The following is a 16,914-nucleotide window of genomic DNA, read 5'->3' on the forward strand; positions in this document are numbered from 1 at the left end:
TTAGAAAATATATTGCTTCCCGGATATTTAAAATAAGGACTACTTGAGACACAAACAACACAACTAGATAGAATTGCTTTATGGTCCAAACTGTTGGCAGTCCTTTTATAATCTATAGAAACATCAGCCGCTTCTGTCAACTGTTCCTTTTCTTGCAGTCTCTCTGTGTTTGTCCAATGCTTGTTTACCTTGTATACACTTTTGTTGTTGTTGTGTGTGTGTGTGTGTGTGTGTGTGTGTGTGTGTGTGTGTGTGTGTGTGTGTGTGTGTGTGTGAGTTTTGGATTCCTGGGACAACTGTGTGGTGATCCTGGCAGCTCTGGATGTTCCTATCAGAACCTCTTCAGAGGACCCAGATGGTTCCTTTTCAACGTAACCTTAGCATTGTGGTCCCAGTGTATCACGTGTAAAACATACGGATTGAATCTCTCCAGCGGTGGATTAAGAAATAACTCAAACATTTGAGATGGCCTAAACAAAACGCAGCGCAGGCTCTTGCCTTCATAATTGTCCAAAAAACAAATATACTGTGTATGTGATGTCCATCACAATCTGGCTATTTCTGAAGAGGCATACAGTGCAAAACGAAAACAACAAAAGCATTGCATTTCTGCTCTGCCTGTATAAGTCTTCAAACTAAATCGAGAAGAACTGAGGATTACCTTCCACAACAATAACTTAAAGTGGAGAAGCCCAAAAGTGTGATGAGAAATCACGGAATCTGTCATAAGTTACACAATAGCTGTTTCTCTGCTTACCAAGCAGGAGCCGATACCAAAAAAACTAAAAACTAACCTGGGACACTCTTTTCCCCTACATGCTTATCAGTATCAAATTGAAGTGTTTAATTTGTGGTTACAACGGGCATGTCCAGTAGTAGCATTCATTCCAGACACCGTACACAAGCTGTGGAGCTTTGACATGAGAGCGAAAAGACAGAGCGAGGAGGAGTGGAGAATATGTTGCGTGAGACAGGCACAGAGAGTCACACTTGCTATTGGGTGTGATGTAATAATGCATTATCATCATCAGATGTGTGGTACTGGTGTCAACCTCTTGTTCACGGAGGGGGTGGTGGCGCCCTCTGCAGGATATGTCCAGAATCAACGGCGAAGAAATCTCCTGCTGCAGTCCAGTCCAGCTAGGGCCATTCTCACTCTCAGTGGCCTTCCCAAATGGACATACTGTACTGTAGACTCGGGTTTGAGTCTCTATCTCCCTGTGGAACCCTCTACACTTCGGTGGAGAAGAGGATGCTCTGACGCTTACTGTCCGGCGTGGGGATGGTCTCCAGCTGGAGGAAGTACAGCAACACCTGGACCTGGGGGGACAGACGGACAGTGAGAGGGACGATAATACCAAAGAAGAGGGATGGGGAGAGAGAGAGACAGACTACCTGTGACATGACCTCCAGGGACCAGCTGTCTCCCATGCTGATAGGCTGCGTGGGGTTGGTGGGGATCATGCTGTCCTTCTCTGCAGGACGCAGCAGGGTGGGGCCAAACACCGTGGCCAGGTTGTGGAGGGACATCTTGTTGATGCTCTCCTTGTCAGCCACCCTGGGGAGCGGGCAGAGACCGAGGGTGAATGGTGGCTCGTGGTAACACACCACGTGAAAGGACATAACAATCCCTCTGTTACTCAAACATATAAGGAGTTGAGCATCTGCTTGCTTGCTTGGGATCGGCTTGTCTCTAAATGCCTGCGTTTGTCTAAGTGTAGCTCGATGTCTGTGTGTCTGTCTGTGTGTACCTCTTCAAGTGATCCAGCAGGAAAAGGAACGTGACCAGGTTGGGTTCTGGCAGCGACAACAGTAGATTCAGCATGCAGCTCTCTTTGGCAACGCTGTCAGACAGGGCTGCAGAAAGAGAGACCGACATTCACACATTAACCTGAGTGCTGAGTTATACCACGATAATATGATAATGGTAGATGTGGCTGTTGGCCTGGTCATAGCCATGTGACTAACCAATGCCTCCTGCGAAGTTGGGGTACAGGTCATCGGTGAAGAGGGGTTCTGGCAGCTCTCTGAAGTACAGCTTCAGAGTCCCGGCGATGGCGTTCACATCCATCTCACTCATCATCACAGACACGTCTTTGTTGTCTGTGGGAAAGACGGGCAGAGCTCAGAAAGACAGGCAGAAAGTGTAGCCATGGCAACAGCGGAGCAGGGAGACAGATAGCCGCGGTCATTTCTGCCATTCACTAAAATCACACTGCGCCTCAGTTCGTTGGCAGATAGGCCGAGGACACAACATGCTCCCCAAAGCAAGCTGTATATGTCGTAATCAGAGAAATCACCACACACACACGTACTCACACAAATGCACAGACGCACAAGCTCACCCACACATAGGAATTAGTAAGTCTAAATTGAAGAAAGAAAACTGGGTTAAGCACAAACTCTTTTAGTCTTTTTTTTTGTTGCAAAACCAGAAAATGTACCCATGATTCCCAAAAACGGAGCGGCATAATCAGAAGTTCACCTGAGGGGAGACAGTAGGGTAGGACACATGGATTTTATAGTAGTCAGTCCAACAGACTTGAATTTACATGGGAGTGCACAGAGGCTAGTCTGATGGAACCAGACGGACGGCTGCATTCATTGTTCTATCTCGCTTCACGTATCAAGGTTGGTTCCACCAAGCTACAGAACGTCCACAGAAAATGCTATACTGTAGCCTATTCTCACATCCAGGGCTCCACTGAGAGGGAGCATCAGGGGAAAGTAAGGTGTTGGTACTCACTGGTATCAAAGGCAGCCTTCAGGGCCTGGATGTCTGTAGCCACCCCTGAGACCCTGTAGATGCCCACTTCCTCCATCCCCCTCCGCTCAATCTCCTCCAGACACTGTCTGACGATGTAGGGCACCTTGGAGTGCTCCCGTCTGGCATGGGGAAACACACAATTAAGGAATGGCATACCAGAGGGCATGGGGATACATACACAATGACACACACACACACCGAAGAGTTTTTCTGTTGGATGCATAGGTTGCACACAAATTGCATCTTTAACTGTGTTAGTATCCAAAAATGTGTGTGCAATTATTAAAACAATAACAACATACAGTACCAGTAAAAAGTTGACATCTACTCATTCCAGGGTTTATATTTATTTAGACTATTTTCTACATTGTAGAATAATAGTGAAGACATCAAAACGATGAAATAACACATATGGAATCATGTAGTAACAAAAAAGTGTTAAACAATTGAGATTCTTCAAAGTAGCCACGTTTGCCTTGATGACAGCTTTGCACACTCTTGGCATTCTCTCAACCAGCTTCATGAGGTAGTCACCTGGAATACATTTCAATGAATAGGTGTGCCTTGTTAAAAGTTAATGCATTTGAGCCAATCAGTTGTGTTGTGACAAGACAGGGGTGGTATACAGAATATAGCCCTATTTGGTAAAAGACCAAGTCCATATTATGGCAAAAACAGCTCAAATAAGCAAAGAGAAATTAGAGTCCATCATTACTTTAAGACATGAAGGTCAGTCGCAAAAACCATCAAGCGCTATGATGAAACTGGCTCTCATGAGGACCACCACAGGAAAGGAAGACCCAGAGTTACCTCTGCTGCAGAGGATACGTTCATTAGAGTTAACTGCACCTCAGATTGCAGCCCAGATAAATGCTTCACAGAGTTCAAGTAACAGACACATCTGAACATCAACTGTTCGAGCAATGGACATTACACCGACGGAAATCTGTCCTTTGATCTGATGAGTCCAAATGAGAGATTTTTGGTTCCAACCGCTGCGTCTTTGTGAGACGTTGAGTAGGTGAACGGATGATCTCTGCATGTGTGGTTCCCACTGTGAAGCATGGAGGAGGAGATGTGATGGTGTGGGGGTGCTTTGCCAGTGACACTGTCTGTGATTTATTTAGAATTCAAGGCACACTTAACCAGCATGGCTACCACAGCATTCTGCAGCGATACGCCATCCCATCTGGTTTGTCTTTCAACAGGACAATGACCCAACATACCTCCAGGCTGTGTAAGGGCTATCAAGAAGGAGAGTGATGGAGTGCTGAATCAGATGACCTGGCCTCCACAATCACCTGACCTCAACCAAATTGAGAGGGTTTAGGATGAGTTGTACCACAAAGTGAAGGAAAAGCAGCCAACAAGTGCTCAGCATATGTGGGAACTCCTTCAAGACTGTTGGAAAAGCAATCCAGGTGAAGCTGGTTGAGAGAATGCCAAGAGTGTGCAAAGCTGTGATCAAGGCAAAGAAAGGGTGGCTACTCCGAAGAATCTAAAATCGAAACTATATTTTATTTGTTTAACACTTTTTTGTTACTACATGATTCCATATGTGTTATTTCATAGTTTTGATGTCTTCACTATTATTCTACAATGTAGAAAATAGTACAAATAAAGAAAAACTCTTGAATGAGTAGGTGTGTCCAAACTTTTGACTGGTACTGTATATTCCCACTGACAATAACGTGTGTACTGTACTGTACTGCTGGCTCTCGCTGCATTGTTGTAGGCTGTGAACCCAAAATATAAACACATCGGCTGTGTACTTTATCATGTTCATTAATTATTATGGATACAAAATGCACAATTACCACTGTGTGTTTTGTTGTGGCTTCATGTACTACAAATGAGCAGGTTGAGCTGGCAGGCAGCCTTGTGTGACTATGTAGTTGTTCTTAGGTCCAGTAGTGATGGTGGTGGTTCTCTGTTGGTGTTATTGTTGTCTCTACAGCCTTAATTGGTTCTGCTGTTAAACCTTATTAGTCCGCTCGTTACTAGCAATCCAATTAACGTCACTCACCAACATTGGCCACAAGCCTGGCCTCAACCAGAGACGGAAGAGGAAGCGAGATATCCCACTCCCTAATTGTTTCTGTTTCAATGGAAGTCAATGAACTAAGTAGACCAGACACAGCTGCTATGGCATTGGTGTCTATGGGAGAGCCACTACCTTAAGTAGACAGGAACTGGCCATTTTTTTCAATGGTAAACAGCCTGAGTGAACTATCTTTCTTTATCCACTATCTTTGCCTCAACTGCCCTTTACTGTTTAACTACATATTGCACTCTATCTGAACGTCCCTTCACCCCTTCTTTCATGGTCCCTATATACCCCTCCCCCTCTCCCTCTCTTTATTCTCTGTTGACAACCTCAGAGCAGTGTCCACAAGGAGAAATGCAAGTAGGAAAATCTATGGGAGACTGTGTGAGTTGACATCTTGTCAATAACATTTACCTTCCCTAAAATCACAGTCTCTCTCCTTTGACCAGGTCAACAGTAGTACACTGTATAAGGAGGAGGTGCCATTTGGGACGCAGACAGAGACCACTCTAATCAGTGGCTTGACAGAAGCTTTGCCAGCTGTATACCAGAAACAATGTTTGTGTTCTCTTAGTAGACTAAAGGAGAAGGGGAACGGGTCGTGTAGCCCAGGGCTTGTACCTGGGGGAGTGAATAGTGACACGTAAATGTAGTTTGGATTATCTGGGATGACAGGCTTACAATCTCAACATGGAGTCCTGTCCATCTGTCACCCCCCCATCCTATATTCTCCCTCCTCCTTTCAGAGAGATTCTCTGGTTCTCTTAGATTAGGCTGTGACATTCACTTGAGTCACTTGCGTTCACCAGCTGTCTTACAGCAGGCTTTCTCCATGGTTAACTGTATAGATGGCCAGGGAGTGTGTTTCCGGGGTATATTTATATGAGGGTACTATTGAACTCACTTGGTCACCGTGGAGATCTTGATTCCGAACACGCCCATGGGTTTCCGTGACGGCATCCTCTTTAGACTGAACTCCCGGCTGGTGAACTTCACAGAGAGCTTCACCTCGATCTGGAGCCGAGAGAGATTAAATGACAGTCTAAACCCGTTTACACTGACAAGAGATGGCTAAGTATGACAAGAAGCACACATTTAAAGGATCACATGGCATGGCACAAACACAGACTCATCCGTTTAACAGGGCTGACACACTCACCCCGTTCATGGGGATAAGCGTCCTCTGCCAGTCTTTGCCTTGGAGCGTCTGCGGATCCAGCTGGATGGAGCAAAGCCAGAAGAAGATCCTCGGTTAGTCCACCACTACACACAGACACCACTACACACAGACACCAATACACACAGACACCAATACACATAGACACCAATACACACAGACACCAAGACTCATAAACACCAAGACTCATAAACACCAATACACACAGACACCAATACACACAGACACAACTACACACAGACACCAAGACTCATAAACACCACTACACACAGACACCACTACACACAGACATCACTACACAGACACCAAGACTCATAAACACCACTACACACAGACACCAAGACTCATAAACACCACTACACACAGACACCAATACAGACAGACACCAAGACCCATAAACACCAATACACACAGACACCAAGACTCATAAACACCACTACACACAGGCACTAAGACTCAAACACCAATACACACAGACACCAAGACTCATAAACACCAATACACACAGACACCAAGACTCATAAACACCAATACACACAGCCACCAATACACACAGCCACCAATACACACAGACACCAAGACTCATAAACACCAATACACACAGACACAAATACACACAGACACCAAGACTCATAAACACCAATACACACAGACACCAATACACACAGACACCAAGACTCATAAACACCAATACACACAGACACCAATACACACAGACACCAAGACTCATAAACACCAATACACACAGACACCAAGACTCATAAACACCAATACACAGGCACCAATACACAGAGACACCAAGATTCATAAACACCAATACACAGAGACACCATAACTCATAATCACCACTACACACAGATACCAAGACTCATAAACACCAATACACACAGACACCAAGACTCATAAACACCAAGACTCATAACATAAACACCAATACACACAGACACCAAGACTAATAAACACCAATACACACAGACACCAATACACACAGACACCAAGACTCATAAACACCAATACACACAGACACCAAGACTCATAAACACCACTACACACAGACACCACTACACACATACACCAATACCTACAGACACCAAGACTCATAAACACCACTACACACAGACACCACTACAGACATACACCACTACACACAGACACCACTACACACAGACACCAAGACTCATAAACACCAAGACTCATGAACACCAATACACACAACACCAATACACACAGACACCAATACACACATACACCAAGACTCATAAACACCACTACACATGGACACCACTACACACAGACATCACTACACACAGACATCACTACACACAGACATCACTACACACAGACATCACTACACAGACACCAATACACACAGACACCAAGACTCATAAACAACAATACACACAGACACCAAGACTCATAAACACCACTACACACAGACACCAAGACTCATAAACACCAATACACAGACACCAATACACAGACACCAAGATTCATAAACACCAATACACAGAGACACCATAACTCATAATCACCACTACACACAGATACCAAGACTCATAAATACCAATACACACAGACACCAAGACTCATTAACACCAAGACTCATAACATAAACACCAATACACACAGACACCAAGACTAATAAACACCAATACACACAGACACCAATACACACAGACACCAAGACTCATAAACACCAATACACACAGACACCAAGACTCATAAACACCACTACACACAGACACCACTACACACATACACCAAGACTCATAAACACCACTACACACAGACACCACTACAGACATACACCACTACACACAGACACCACTACACACAGACACCAAGACTCATAAACACCAAGACTCATGAACACCAATACACACAACACCAATACACACATACACCAAGACTCATAAACACCACTACACATGGACACCACTACACACAGACATCACTACACACAGACATCACTACACACAGACATCACTACACACAGACATCACTACACACAGACACCAATACACACAGACACCAAGACTAATAAACACCAATACACACAGACACCAAGACTCATAAACATCAATATACACATACACCAAGACTCATAAACACCACTACACACAGACACCAATACACACAGACACCAAGACTCATAAACAAGACCTTTCGGCTGACATCTTCCCTAGGACTGAATACACCAATTGTTTATAATTTTCTTCACACAGTGGCGTTATAACGTGTTATCAAGTGCAACCTCAGGTTTCAGTTGGTCAGCATATCTGGCCCCTAGCATCTCCTGCATTAGTCAGCTAACTGTCCTCCTGTCCACTCTGGACAAACAGATCCTGCCATCTGGACTGAGTTCAGCCGGGCACACCGTACCACACCACACCCACCCACCCACAGTTCATCGTGTACCTTTTTCCCTCAACCCCATCTTGGCTAAGCTCCATCTGATCACATGCAGTGCTGGATCATGTTCCCAGCACTTAATTGAATCATTTCAATCTCCTGGGCCAGTACAGTAACAGCACACCGGTAGGGTACAGAGAAAGTCCCTCTTTCAGTCCGTATCAGTTCAACAGAGGAAAACACGCACGATCACATCCAAAAAGTCTAAGGACAAGGAATCCTTGCCTGTACGGGGTCGAGCCAGAGGCGATCAGCATGTCACTGCGCAAACTTAAAGTACGGCTAACATGGGCTGTTTGTCGCTGGAATGTGGACAACAAAAGCAAACCCACACACAGTTGCCCGTTCCCCTCCCCGTACATGATTTGTTTCTGTCAAACCATTGAACATTAGTCATCGTACAGTGAGGGAGGGGGGGTTTACTGTGCCTCTCAGCAGTGCACTGCGTATACTTCTCCCTTCGCCCCAGGCCGGGGACCTCCTTTCCCCTCTCCCTACTGCCCTACACACTGACCCTGCTGCAGTGTCTGGCCAACAGAGAGCAGGTCTTCCATCCCATCTCCTCTGTCCTCAGCTACTTCACTGTCATGGCTTTCTGTGTCGAGAGACTGACAAAGACTGAGAAAGTCAAGTGTGCAAGTTCTGTAGATTCAGGGAGTTGGTGGTAGACGCTCCTGTCAGGCCCATACTGCCCTTCTTCTTCTTCTTCCCTCCTCCTCTTCTCCTTGTTTCCTCTGCTGCTCCTCCGCCAGTACAGCTGTAGCCTCAGCATGGTGTGTCCCCCAGTCTCTCTGCGTCCAGTCCCAGTGTGTAGCCTAACTCAGCCCCGTCCACAATGATCTCCAGTGGTCCAGGGAAAGCTCTGTTTCGCCCAACACACACCTGAATCGCTTGCTCTGAGGAATGTGTGTGTGTGTCAGGATCGCCAGCTACAAGTACGTTCTCATACACACAGGTGTGGATTTGCATTTCAGGATGACAAGCCCCTCCCTCTGCGCCTCTCTGTCTCCTCCCCTCTGTTCTCCATTGACTCGACCTTGACCCCCCCCATCCTCTATTGGCCGAGCCCAGTGCACCAACATGCCCACCTCGCGTGTTTGGATGAAAGGTTGATCTGAATAGTGTGTATTGATGTGCATCCAGGGCTCCGTGTCAAAATAAAGGTTAAATGAATACATGAATGAATAAATAAATCATCTGTTGCGACTTTCATGCTAAGCTGCTCAGCTTGGGCAACACGGCGTCCCGCTGTGTGTGTTTCCGTGCGAACCAGATGTAAGACTACTGAGGGACACAGCACATAGATCCGAGGAGGAGAGAGCCCGGCGCTACACAAGCAAACACGTGTGGTGTGGGTGGTACAGCAAGTACAGACTGGGGTATGGGACGATTCTGTGTTGAACCACCATCGTAGTTGGCATGGCGATACTCATCCCAGTTACCATGGTAACCACTAGAGGGAGCCGTATTCCCACATTTTTTGCTTTGTTTGTTTAACGAGCAAGCGACAAACCAGAGAGGAACTACCAGGGTTCAGGCATCATAACTCCCTCTGCTCTGGGGTATGGATTCCCCATAGGTACAGATCTAGGCTCAGCTACCTCCCCCATTCATCATTTTAACCATTAGTGGGGCAAATGCTAAACTGACCCAAGATCAGTGTTTAGTGTCAACTTCCCCCTACAAGACTGCCCCAGGTCCGGTAAACGTATGTTTGTTATTGGACACCACTGAATACTGAAAGGTTTTCTCTCTCTCACACACACACACACACACACAGCTGGCCAAGTGGGGGAGGGGAACAGGGAACAGTAAATCCCCCCAGGAGTAGACCAGATCAAAGCAGAGGCCCCATGGCTCTGAAACACTAACCAAGGCTACCTGCCTTTCCTTGAAACAAAACAGGCTATGTACACAAAGCCCATACCAGTGGGCCCCCTATACAGTACTCCATCCCTCAAAACCCACAAGCAAAAAAAACCTGTGTGTACACATACATTTACAATTGAAAGTGAGAGAGCCTCAGCGGGAGTGACAGGGTTACCAGGTCAGGTTGAACACATGAATTATGGACCCTGATACAAACTCAGTATGTCAGTAACCGGATGGGTTACTGACATTTTACCCTCTAAGATAAGTATATTTTAAATTCATCTAAAACACATCTAGTCACTGTAGACAGTCTATCCTACTACTCACATAATAAGCTAATTCATTAAGCGAATCAGCACAGCACTCAGCAGTGTCCAGTCCGCATCTAGGACATTCAGACAGCAATCACACCACACTGGCACAACCATAACGTTATCTGGATATGTCGCCATGGTGACGTTACAGCGTTACGTTGACTCAGAGACGTACCGGGATCTGTCCTTTGCCGATGATGCGGTCGGTGCTGTCTCCGTCCTCTTTGATCTGCTTGGTCTTGTTGTAGCTCTTCTCATAACACAACAGCCTCAGGGTCTGAGAGCCCTCAAGGTCTATCTCAAACTCCTGGAGTACAGAGAGAGAGGGAGAAAGAGAGGGAAGAGAGAGAGAGAGGGGAGAGAGAGAGAGAGAAAGAGAGGGGAGAGAATGTGTCACGCCCTGATCTGTTTCACCTGTCTTTGTGATTGTCTCCACCCCCCTCCAAGTGTCGCCCATCTTCCCCATTATCCCCTGTGTATTTATACCTGTGTCCTCTGTTTGTCTGTTGCCAAATTGTTTTGTTTCGTCACAACCTACCAGCGTTTTTCCCTCTGTTCCTGTCTCTTGATTGACCTTTTCTGCCCTCCCTGACCCTGAGTCTGCCTGCCGTCCTGTACCTTTGCCCCACTACTCTGGATTTATCAACCCCTGCCTGCCTTGACCTGTCGTTTACCTGCCCCTGTTGCTGTAAAAAACATTGTTACTTTGATACAGTCTGCATTTGGGTCTTACCTGAAACGTGATAAAGAGTAGCGAGAGAGAGAAAAAGAAAGAGTAGCAAGAGATCGAGAGAGAAAAAACGAGCGAGCGAGAGAGAAAGAGAGCGAGAGAAAACGCCACAGAAATCACATAGATTTATGGGACCTATCTGCACACCAAAACCACATAGTCTGAAGAGGCTTTACGGTCATTTCTCAAAGGACCAATGTAAAGAATTAGGGGTTTCAGGACAGGTGAAGATGAGGCCCACCTAATGTGGGACTCTGATAAGGGGCAGGCAGAAGCAGAGATGCAGTTTTTCTTTACATTGGTAGTTAAGTATTTGGCATGAAAGTCTCTTCCAAAGTCTCTTCCAAGAGATACTCTATAGTGTTGGTCTGTATATGTTAGCAGTTAAGTGCTGTAGATGTAAACGCATTGTGAACAGCAGAATGGGCCGCTGATGGAGATTCCCGTTAATTACGTGAAAGAACTCCCTGCATATGGTTTCCACATGGTTCAGGTCGCAGCGCATTCCGTGAACATTTCCTCAGACACGAGTCATCATCAGAAGCTCCTCATTAGCTAACACTATTTCCACTTTACTGAGCAAATGGATTAAGCAGCAGAGGCAGCAGCAGTTCCTGGAGCCTGGTGGAACATTCCTGCTGCAGATGAACAAATTCGCTGATTGTGTCTCAAAGCTGTCGTGCGCGTTCACATAGCTCATGACGCACCAGCACTTTGTGTTCAGCTCTGACTGTGTGTGTGTGTGTGTGTGTGTGCCTGGATGCGAAACATCTGCTCCAGTTGGGCTCCTTCTTACCTCCTCCTCCTTACTGAAGAGGCCATACAGGCTTTCTCTCATTAAGACACTTACGCCACAACACCAGATGTCGCGGCCTTGGTAGTAAAAAAAAAAAATGCCGATGCTGTACTCTGCATATGTTGGGTAATAACACTAGAAGTTCCTACCTCGTTCCATTTGGGCTCTGTGGTGTACCGATACACCCGCGTCTTGGCTTTGTTCGCAAAGTAGCCAAAGGAGTCCACCTCTAACGTGCAGTACAGATCTGAGAGGAGAAGAGGAGACACAGTCACAGTTAGATTCGCCCAAAAAGACTAGCACTAGGAGTGGTCTCTATGACGATACCCCACAGAATTAAATAGAACACATTGGCATCCTAGCAAAATCTGCCATTTTGGTCAAGGACTTTTCTCAATGTGAGCTCTGTAAATGAACTGTCATCATAGTTACGCCTGCTGATGTCGCTGTGAACAACGTACTAACACATGAAATATATGTTGAACATATGTTTAAACTTCTGTGCTATCAGTAACATTGATCAAATTCTATGACGTTTACCAGAACCGGTGTGTTTAATGTTTATGCCTGTGCTACAGAACAGCGGTAGCTCCAGTAAGCTTAGAGTAAGTAAGGGGTGTCGTCCCAAATGGCACCCTATTCCCCATAGAGCCCTGGTCAAAAGGAGCCCTATGAAGGGAATAGGGTGCCATTTGGAACGCAAGCTAAGGCCTTTGTTATTACTCCTGTACACTATGTCCGGTATGAAGGCCCTTCCGAGGAGGAGGGACACTCACTCAGGCTCTGTTTGAGGCCCGAGGCAGAGTGGACGATTACATTCAGGAATCCATGGAGGCCAGGCGATTCATCTTCTGGAAAAACACAAGGAAGAGAGATGAAGGTTCACATTGGAATGGGGAATGAAACCATAAAGATCGCCATATAACTCTATTCTCTTTACTCTAGAAAACTAAACTAAAAACAGACCAACCAAACTGTTATAACGTCTGTTTTGTTCCTATGTGGAGAATGTTTCAGTTGATGCATCTGACAGAAAACCTCAGAGCAGAACATAGAGGAACATCTGGTACCTTGACCTTCTTTGTTGATGGTGAGCGGGATGTGGTGGACAGTCTGCAGCTTCACACAGGAGTTGGTCAACATCTGTAGCTCCATGGAGGTCAGGGAGAAGCTTTTGAAGCCTGGGAGAGGGGCCATACAACCACAGGCTCAAGGGTCAGTCACCCACACAGTACAGTATGGGAGGTAACGCTGCATGTGAGCAAATATGAGTGGTTTCAATGCATCAAGAAAGTTGACACACCATGGAATACAGGTCACATTGTTGTCGATCTTCTTCATCTAATCTTACTCAAAACACCTATTGCTTACAGAGTGATAGTGAAGAGCAAGTTCAGTAACAGTCGAATGCTGAGGGACACCTACATTTCTTCTGCTGTTCCCGGATCGTCTCCTTCCACTCGGCCCGCTCGTAGTCGGATGACATCAGGAACGTGTAACCCTGAAACACAGCACACACTTAGATACGATGCACTTACATACAGCCTATCAAAGATGATGGTGTAGTTGACGAGGATGGTTGTAACGCTGAAGAGGGCTGGTGGTAATGCTCCTTTGGTGTTGACGATGATAACGAGGAAGACAGGGGGCTCACCTTGCCGTTCCTGTTGTGTACTCGGAGGGCCATACCGGGGGAGGTGAGCAGCAGAAGAGACTCCTGCTCGGACAGCTTCTTTCTCAACCGTTCAATCACCTTTGACCCTTTGTTGGCTCTCTGGAGGTCACAGACAAAGACAACACATTTGCAAAAGACCTGTCAACTACATTTTTACTGATTAGTGTGTGTCTGTGTGTGTGTGTGTGTGTGTGTGTGTGTGCGCGTGTGTGTGCATTAACACTGTATGTGAAATACCTTCTCTCTCTGGATTTCACTCTTGATGTGAGAGATCTTGACCTTCATGGCGTCCAGCTCCTCGTCAGGCACCTGGGGGATGTGCAGAGGCTCTGACTCATCTGCGTTCTGGAAGGTCAGGTCTGACAGAGGGATGTACCACTTGGAATCATACTGCTGACTCTTCCTGCCGAGAGGAAGGGACAAAGAAGGTAGAGAGAGAGAGAGGGAGAAAAAGAGAGGAGTGAGAGAGGGGGGTAGAGAAAGACAGAGAAAGAGGGAGAAATGGAGATATGAAATCCTTTTTATTTTGTATTTAACCTTTATTTAACTAGGTGTCCTGTGATAGATGTCCTGGAATATGTTAGAAGAACAGGGAAAAAAAGAGTGAAATATAGACAGAAAGATGTCTATTTTACCCTCCGATCTGTTTCTTGAGCTTGGCGCAGAGCAGCAGGTCGGTGAAGAGGAAAACATGACGGAGCTTCCTGGCTCCCTCCACCAGCTCCACCATGAAGCTGTCCTTCAGCAGCTGGCGGTTCTACAGAATCACACAACCAGCCATCAACAGTCAGCAGAACAAATCTATACATCAGCTAATCAATCAATATCCTCAACGTCCTCATCTGCACTGGTTGAGATACAGTGTGGCCTGTTGTGCCACCATGAACCAGAAGAGGGCAGTGATGTTGTTTTTCCACACAGCTGTATAGTGACAGTTCTGGGTATAAAATAAAACAGCATCAGGAGAGGGCCAACGTCAGAACAGTGTTCTATATGACGCCCTTGTCTAACCTCATGAAGGACTATAGGGGGTACATTTGAGAACAGGAACAAAAAGTCTACAGCACGTGAGGTGGGTGTTCTAAGTAAAGCATACTGTGTTCAAACATAATATAAGGAGGACAAATTTGATCAAAGCACATACTATAGACCGTGTGAGGACATATAGATTGCATTTCTGAAGAGGTAAAACACATCACTATTTTACAGATTTACTGCACTCCCTACAATTAATGGTTTTATAGTGCGAGACCGGAAGGGTAGAGGTACACAAGCAACTCCCCCCTTTGTCTACCCCCAACCCCTCTCCCCACTGGCAAGGCACCAGCGATCCCCCAGCCTCACATCACCGTGGCTGCAAGGCCTGCGAAGCATGATGTCACAGCCAGTCCCAGCCAATCGTAGCCCTCCCCCTCTGACATGTAATTGTTATGGGTCTTTCCCAGGATGCAGAACTGTGCGGTTTCCACTAGATGGGCCAGCTACAACACTGGTTATATCTTAAAAATTCATGAAAACAAAAATGTATTTTTTGCTTTTAATTTAGGGTTAGGCATTAGGGTGAGGTTTAAACTCAGATTTGATGACTTTGTGGGTGTGCCAGCTAGTGACCACTCTGCAGAGCTGCCTCCAGTACATGAGTCATTACAATAAATGTTAACCTGCCCCCCCTCTCTCCTGAACGCTCAGTCATTACCACTGACATAACAACGGAGAGGAGGAGAATATGCTTCTGTGTGTGTGAGTCATCCATGCTCACACACAGCTAACAGGGTCTCCCCCGGCAAAATGCAGGGGCGTTACTGTACCATTCAGTATGTGTAAACCATAGAGATCCTATTAAATTATTATTACATGATATATATAGGTACTTGTTGCATTTACAACTTGTCTAAGTCCTATCTATCATCAAGTCATTTCAGCCTACGTACAGTATGGCTGTGGATTGACTGCGTTTGATTGGAATGTTGGCATATTGGCAGTTCATTTGAAAAATGTGTGGAATCATTCCTCTAAAACTGTCTGGCTAGCTAGCTAACAAAAATGCAGAGCAGATAAATTCTTCAAATTCATTATTTGACACAATATCTGATGACAGCACAGGCTCCCTGACCAACATGGCTGACCTTCATCCCCCTGTAAGAAGGTTCATGTCCATTCTAGTACTCCAAATTCTATGATGTGGAACCCTCTTAAAATGTATGTCACACAATGGCTCAGATCCAGGAAGCCACACATCACACAGGCACCACAGAGGCATGGCAGGACACCTGCTCTGTGCAGCCTTCAGCCTGATTGACATGCAGTGTGATATCCCTGCCAAGGAGATGAGACGCTGCTAATTTACTAATTCCCAATGGCAGCTCTAATTATTCATTAGCTAGATAATGAAGGCAGCCATGATGGTCTGTGATAAATAACTTCCTCACTGTCTGAGAGACAGAGAGAGGGTGAGGTCGGAGAGGGAGAGGGAGAGCGAGAGAGGGTGAGGTCAGAGAGGGAGAGGGAGATGGATAGGGAGAGGTTGAGGTTGGAGAGGGAGAGAAAGAGGCTGAGGTCAGAGAGGGATAGGGAGAGGGAGAGAGAGAGGGTGAGGTCAGATAGGGAGAGAGAGAGGGTGAGGTCGGAGAGGGATAGGGAGAGAGAGAGGGTGAGGTCGGAGAGGGATAGGGAGAGAGAGAGGGTGAGGTCGGAGAGGGATAGGGAGAGAGAGAGAGAGAGAGAGGGTGAGGTCGGAGAGGGAGAGGGAGAGAGAGGGTGAGGTCGGAGAGGGAGCGGGAGAGAGAGAGAGGGGTGAGGTCGGAGAGGGATAGGGAGAGAGAGAGAGAGGGTGAGGTCGGAGAGGGAGCGGGAGAGAGAGAGAGAGAGAGAGAGAGGGTGAGGTCGGAGAGGGAGAGGGAGAGAGAGGGTGAGGGTGGAGAGAGAGAGGGAGAGGGAGAGAGAGAGAGAGAGAGTGAGGTTGGAGAGGGATAGGGAGAGGGAGAGAGAGAGAGGCTGAGGTTGGAGAGGGATAGGGATAGGGAGAGGGAGAGAGAGAGGGTGAGGTTGGAGAGGGATAGGGAAAGGGAGAGGGAGAGAGAGAGGGGGGTGAGGTTGGAGAGGGATAGGGAGAGGGAGAGAGAGA

General features: G+C 46.4%; 1 protein-coding gene across 2 annotated transcripts in view; it reads right to left on the reverse strand.

Annotated features, from left to right (window-relative positions):
* Nucleotides 1-219: 219 nt before the first annotated feature.
* LOC112230927 (breakpoint cluster region protein) overlaps nucleotides 220-16,914 on the reverse strand; it is a 127,304-nt gene continuing 110,609 nt past the window's right edge. The window contains exons 9-23 of one of the 2 annotated variants that reach the window (XM_024397330.2): nucleotides 14,426-14,547; nucleotides 14,028-14,193; nucleotides 13,770-13,889; nucleotides 13,541-13,616; nucleotides 13,186-13,296; nucleotides 12,892-12,963; nucleotides 12,265-12,362; nucleotides 10,765-10,896; nucleotides 5,974-6,033; nucleotides 5,719-5,828; nucleotides 2,747-2,886; nucleotides 1,969-2,103; nucleotides 1,752-1,857; nucleotides 1,396-1,558; nucleotides 220-1,320 (exon numbers count right to left, since the gene is read on the reverse strand). In XM_024397330.2, coding sequence (XP_024253098.1) covers nucleotides 1,231-1,320; nucleotides 1,396-1,558; nucleotides 1,752-1,857; nucleotides 1,969-2,103; nucleotides 2,747-2,886; nucleotides 5,719-5,828; nucleotides 5,974-6,033; nucleotides 10,765-10,896; nucleotides 12,265-12,362; nucleotides 12,892-12,963; nucleotides 13,186-13,296; nucleotides 13,541-13,616; nucleotides 13,770-13,889; nucleotides 14,028-14,193; nucleotides 14,426-14,547 — 1,701 coding nt within the window. In that variant the 3' untranslated portion in view covers nucleotides 220-1,230. Of the gene's footprint in view, nucleotides 1,321-1,395; nucleotides 1,559-1,751; nucleotides 1,858-1,968; nucleotides 2,104-2,746; nucleotides 2,887-5,718; nucleotides 5,829-5,973; nucleotides 6,034-10,764; nucleotides 10,897-12,264; nucleotides 12,363-12,891; nucleotides 12,967-13,185; nucleotides 13,297-13,540; nucleotides 13,617-13,769; nucleotides 13,890-14,027; nucleotides 14,194-14,425; nucleotides 14,548-16,914 lie in introns of both variants that reach the window. The other variant, XM_024397329.2, reaches the window with a different exon arrangement.

This window comes from Oncorhynchus tshawytscha, linkage group LG33 (genome assembly GCF_018296145.1).
Source record: "Oncorhynchus tshawytscha isolate Ot180627B linkage group LG33, Otsh_v2.0, whole genome shotgun sequence".
In the NCBI taxonomy this organism is placed as follows: Eukaryota; Metazoa; Chordata; class Actinopteri; order Salmoniformes; family Salmonidae; genus Oncorhynchus; species Oncorhynchus tshawytscha.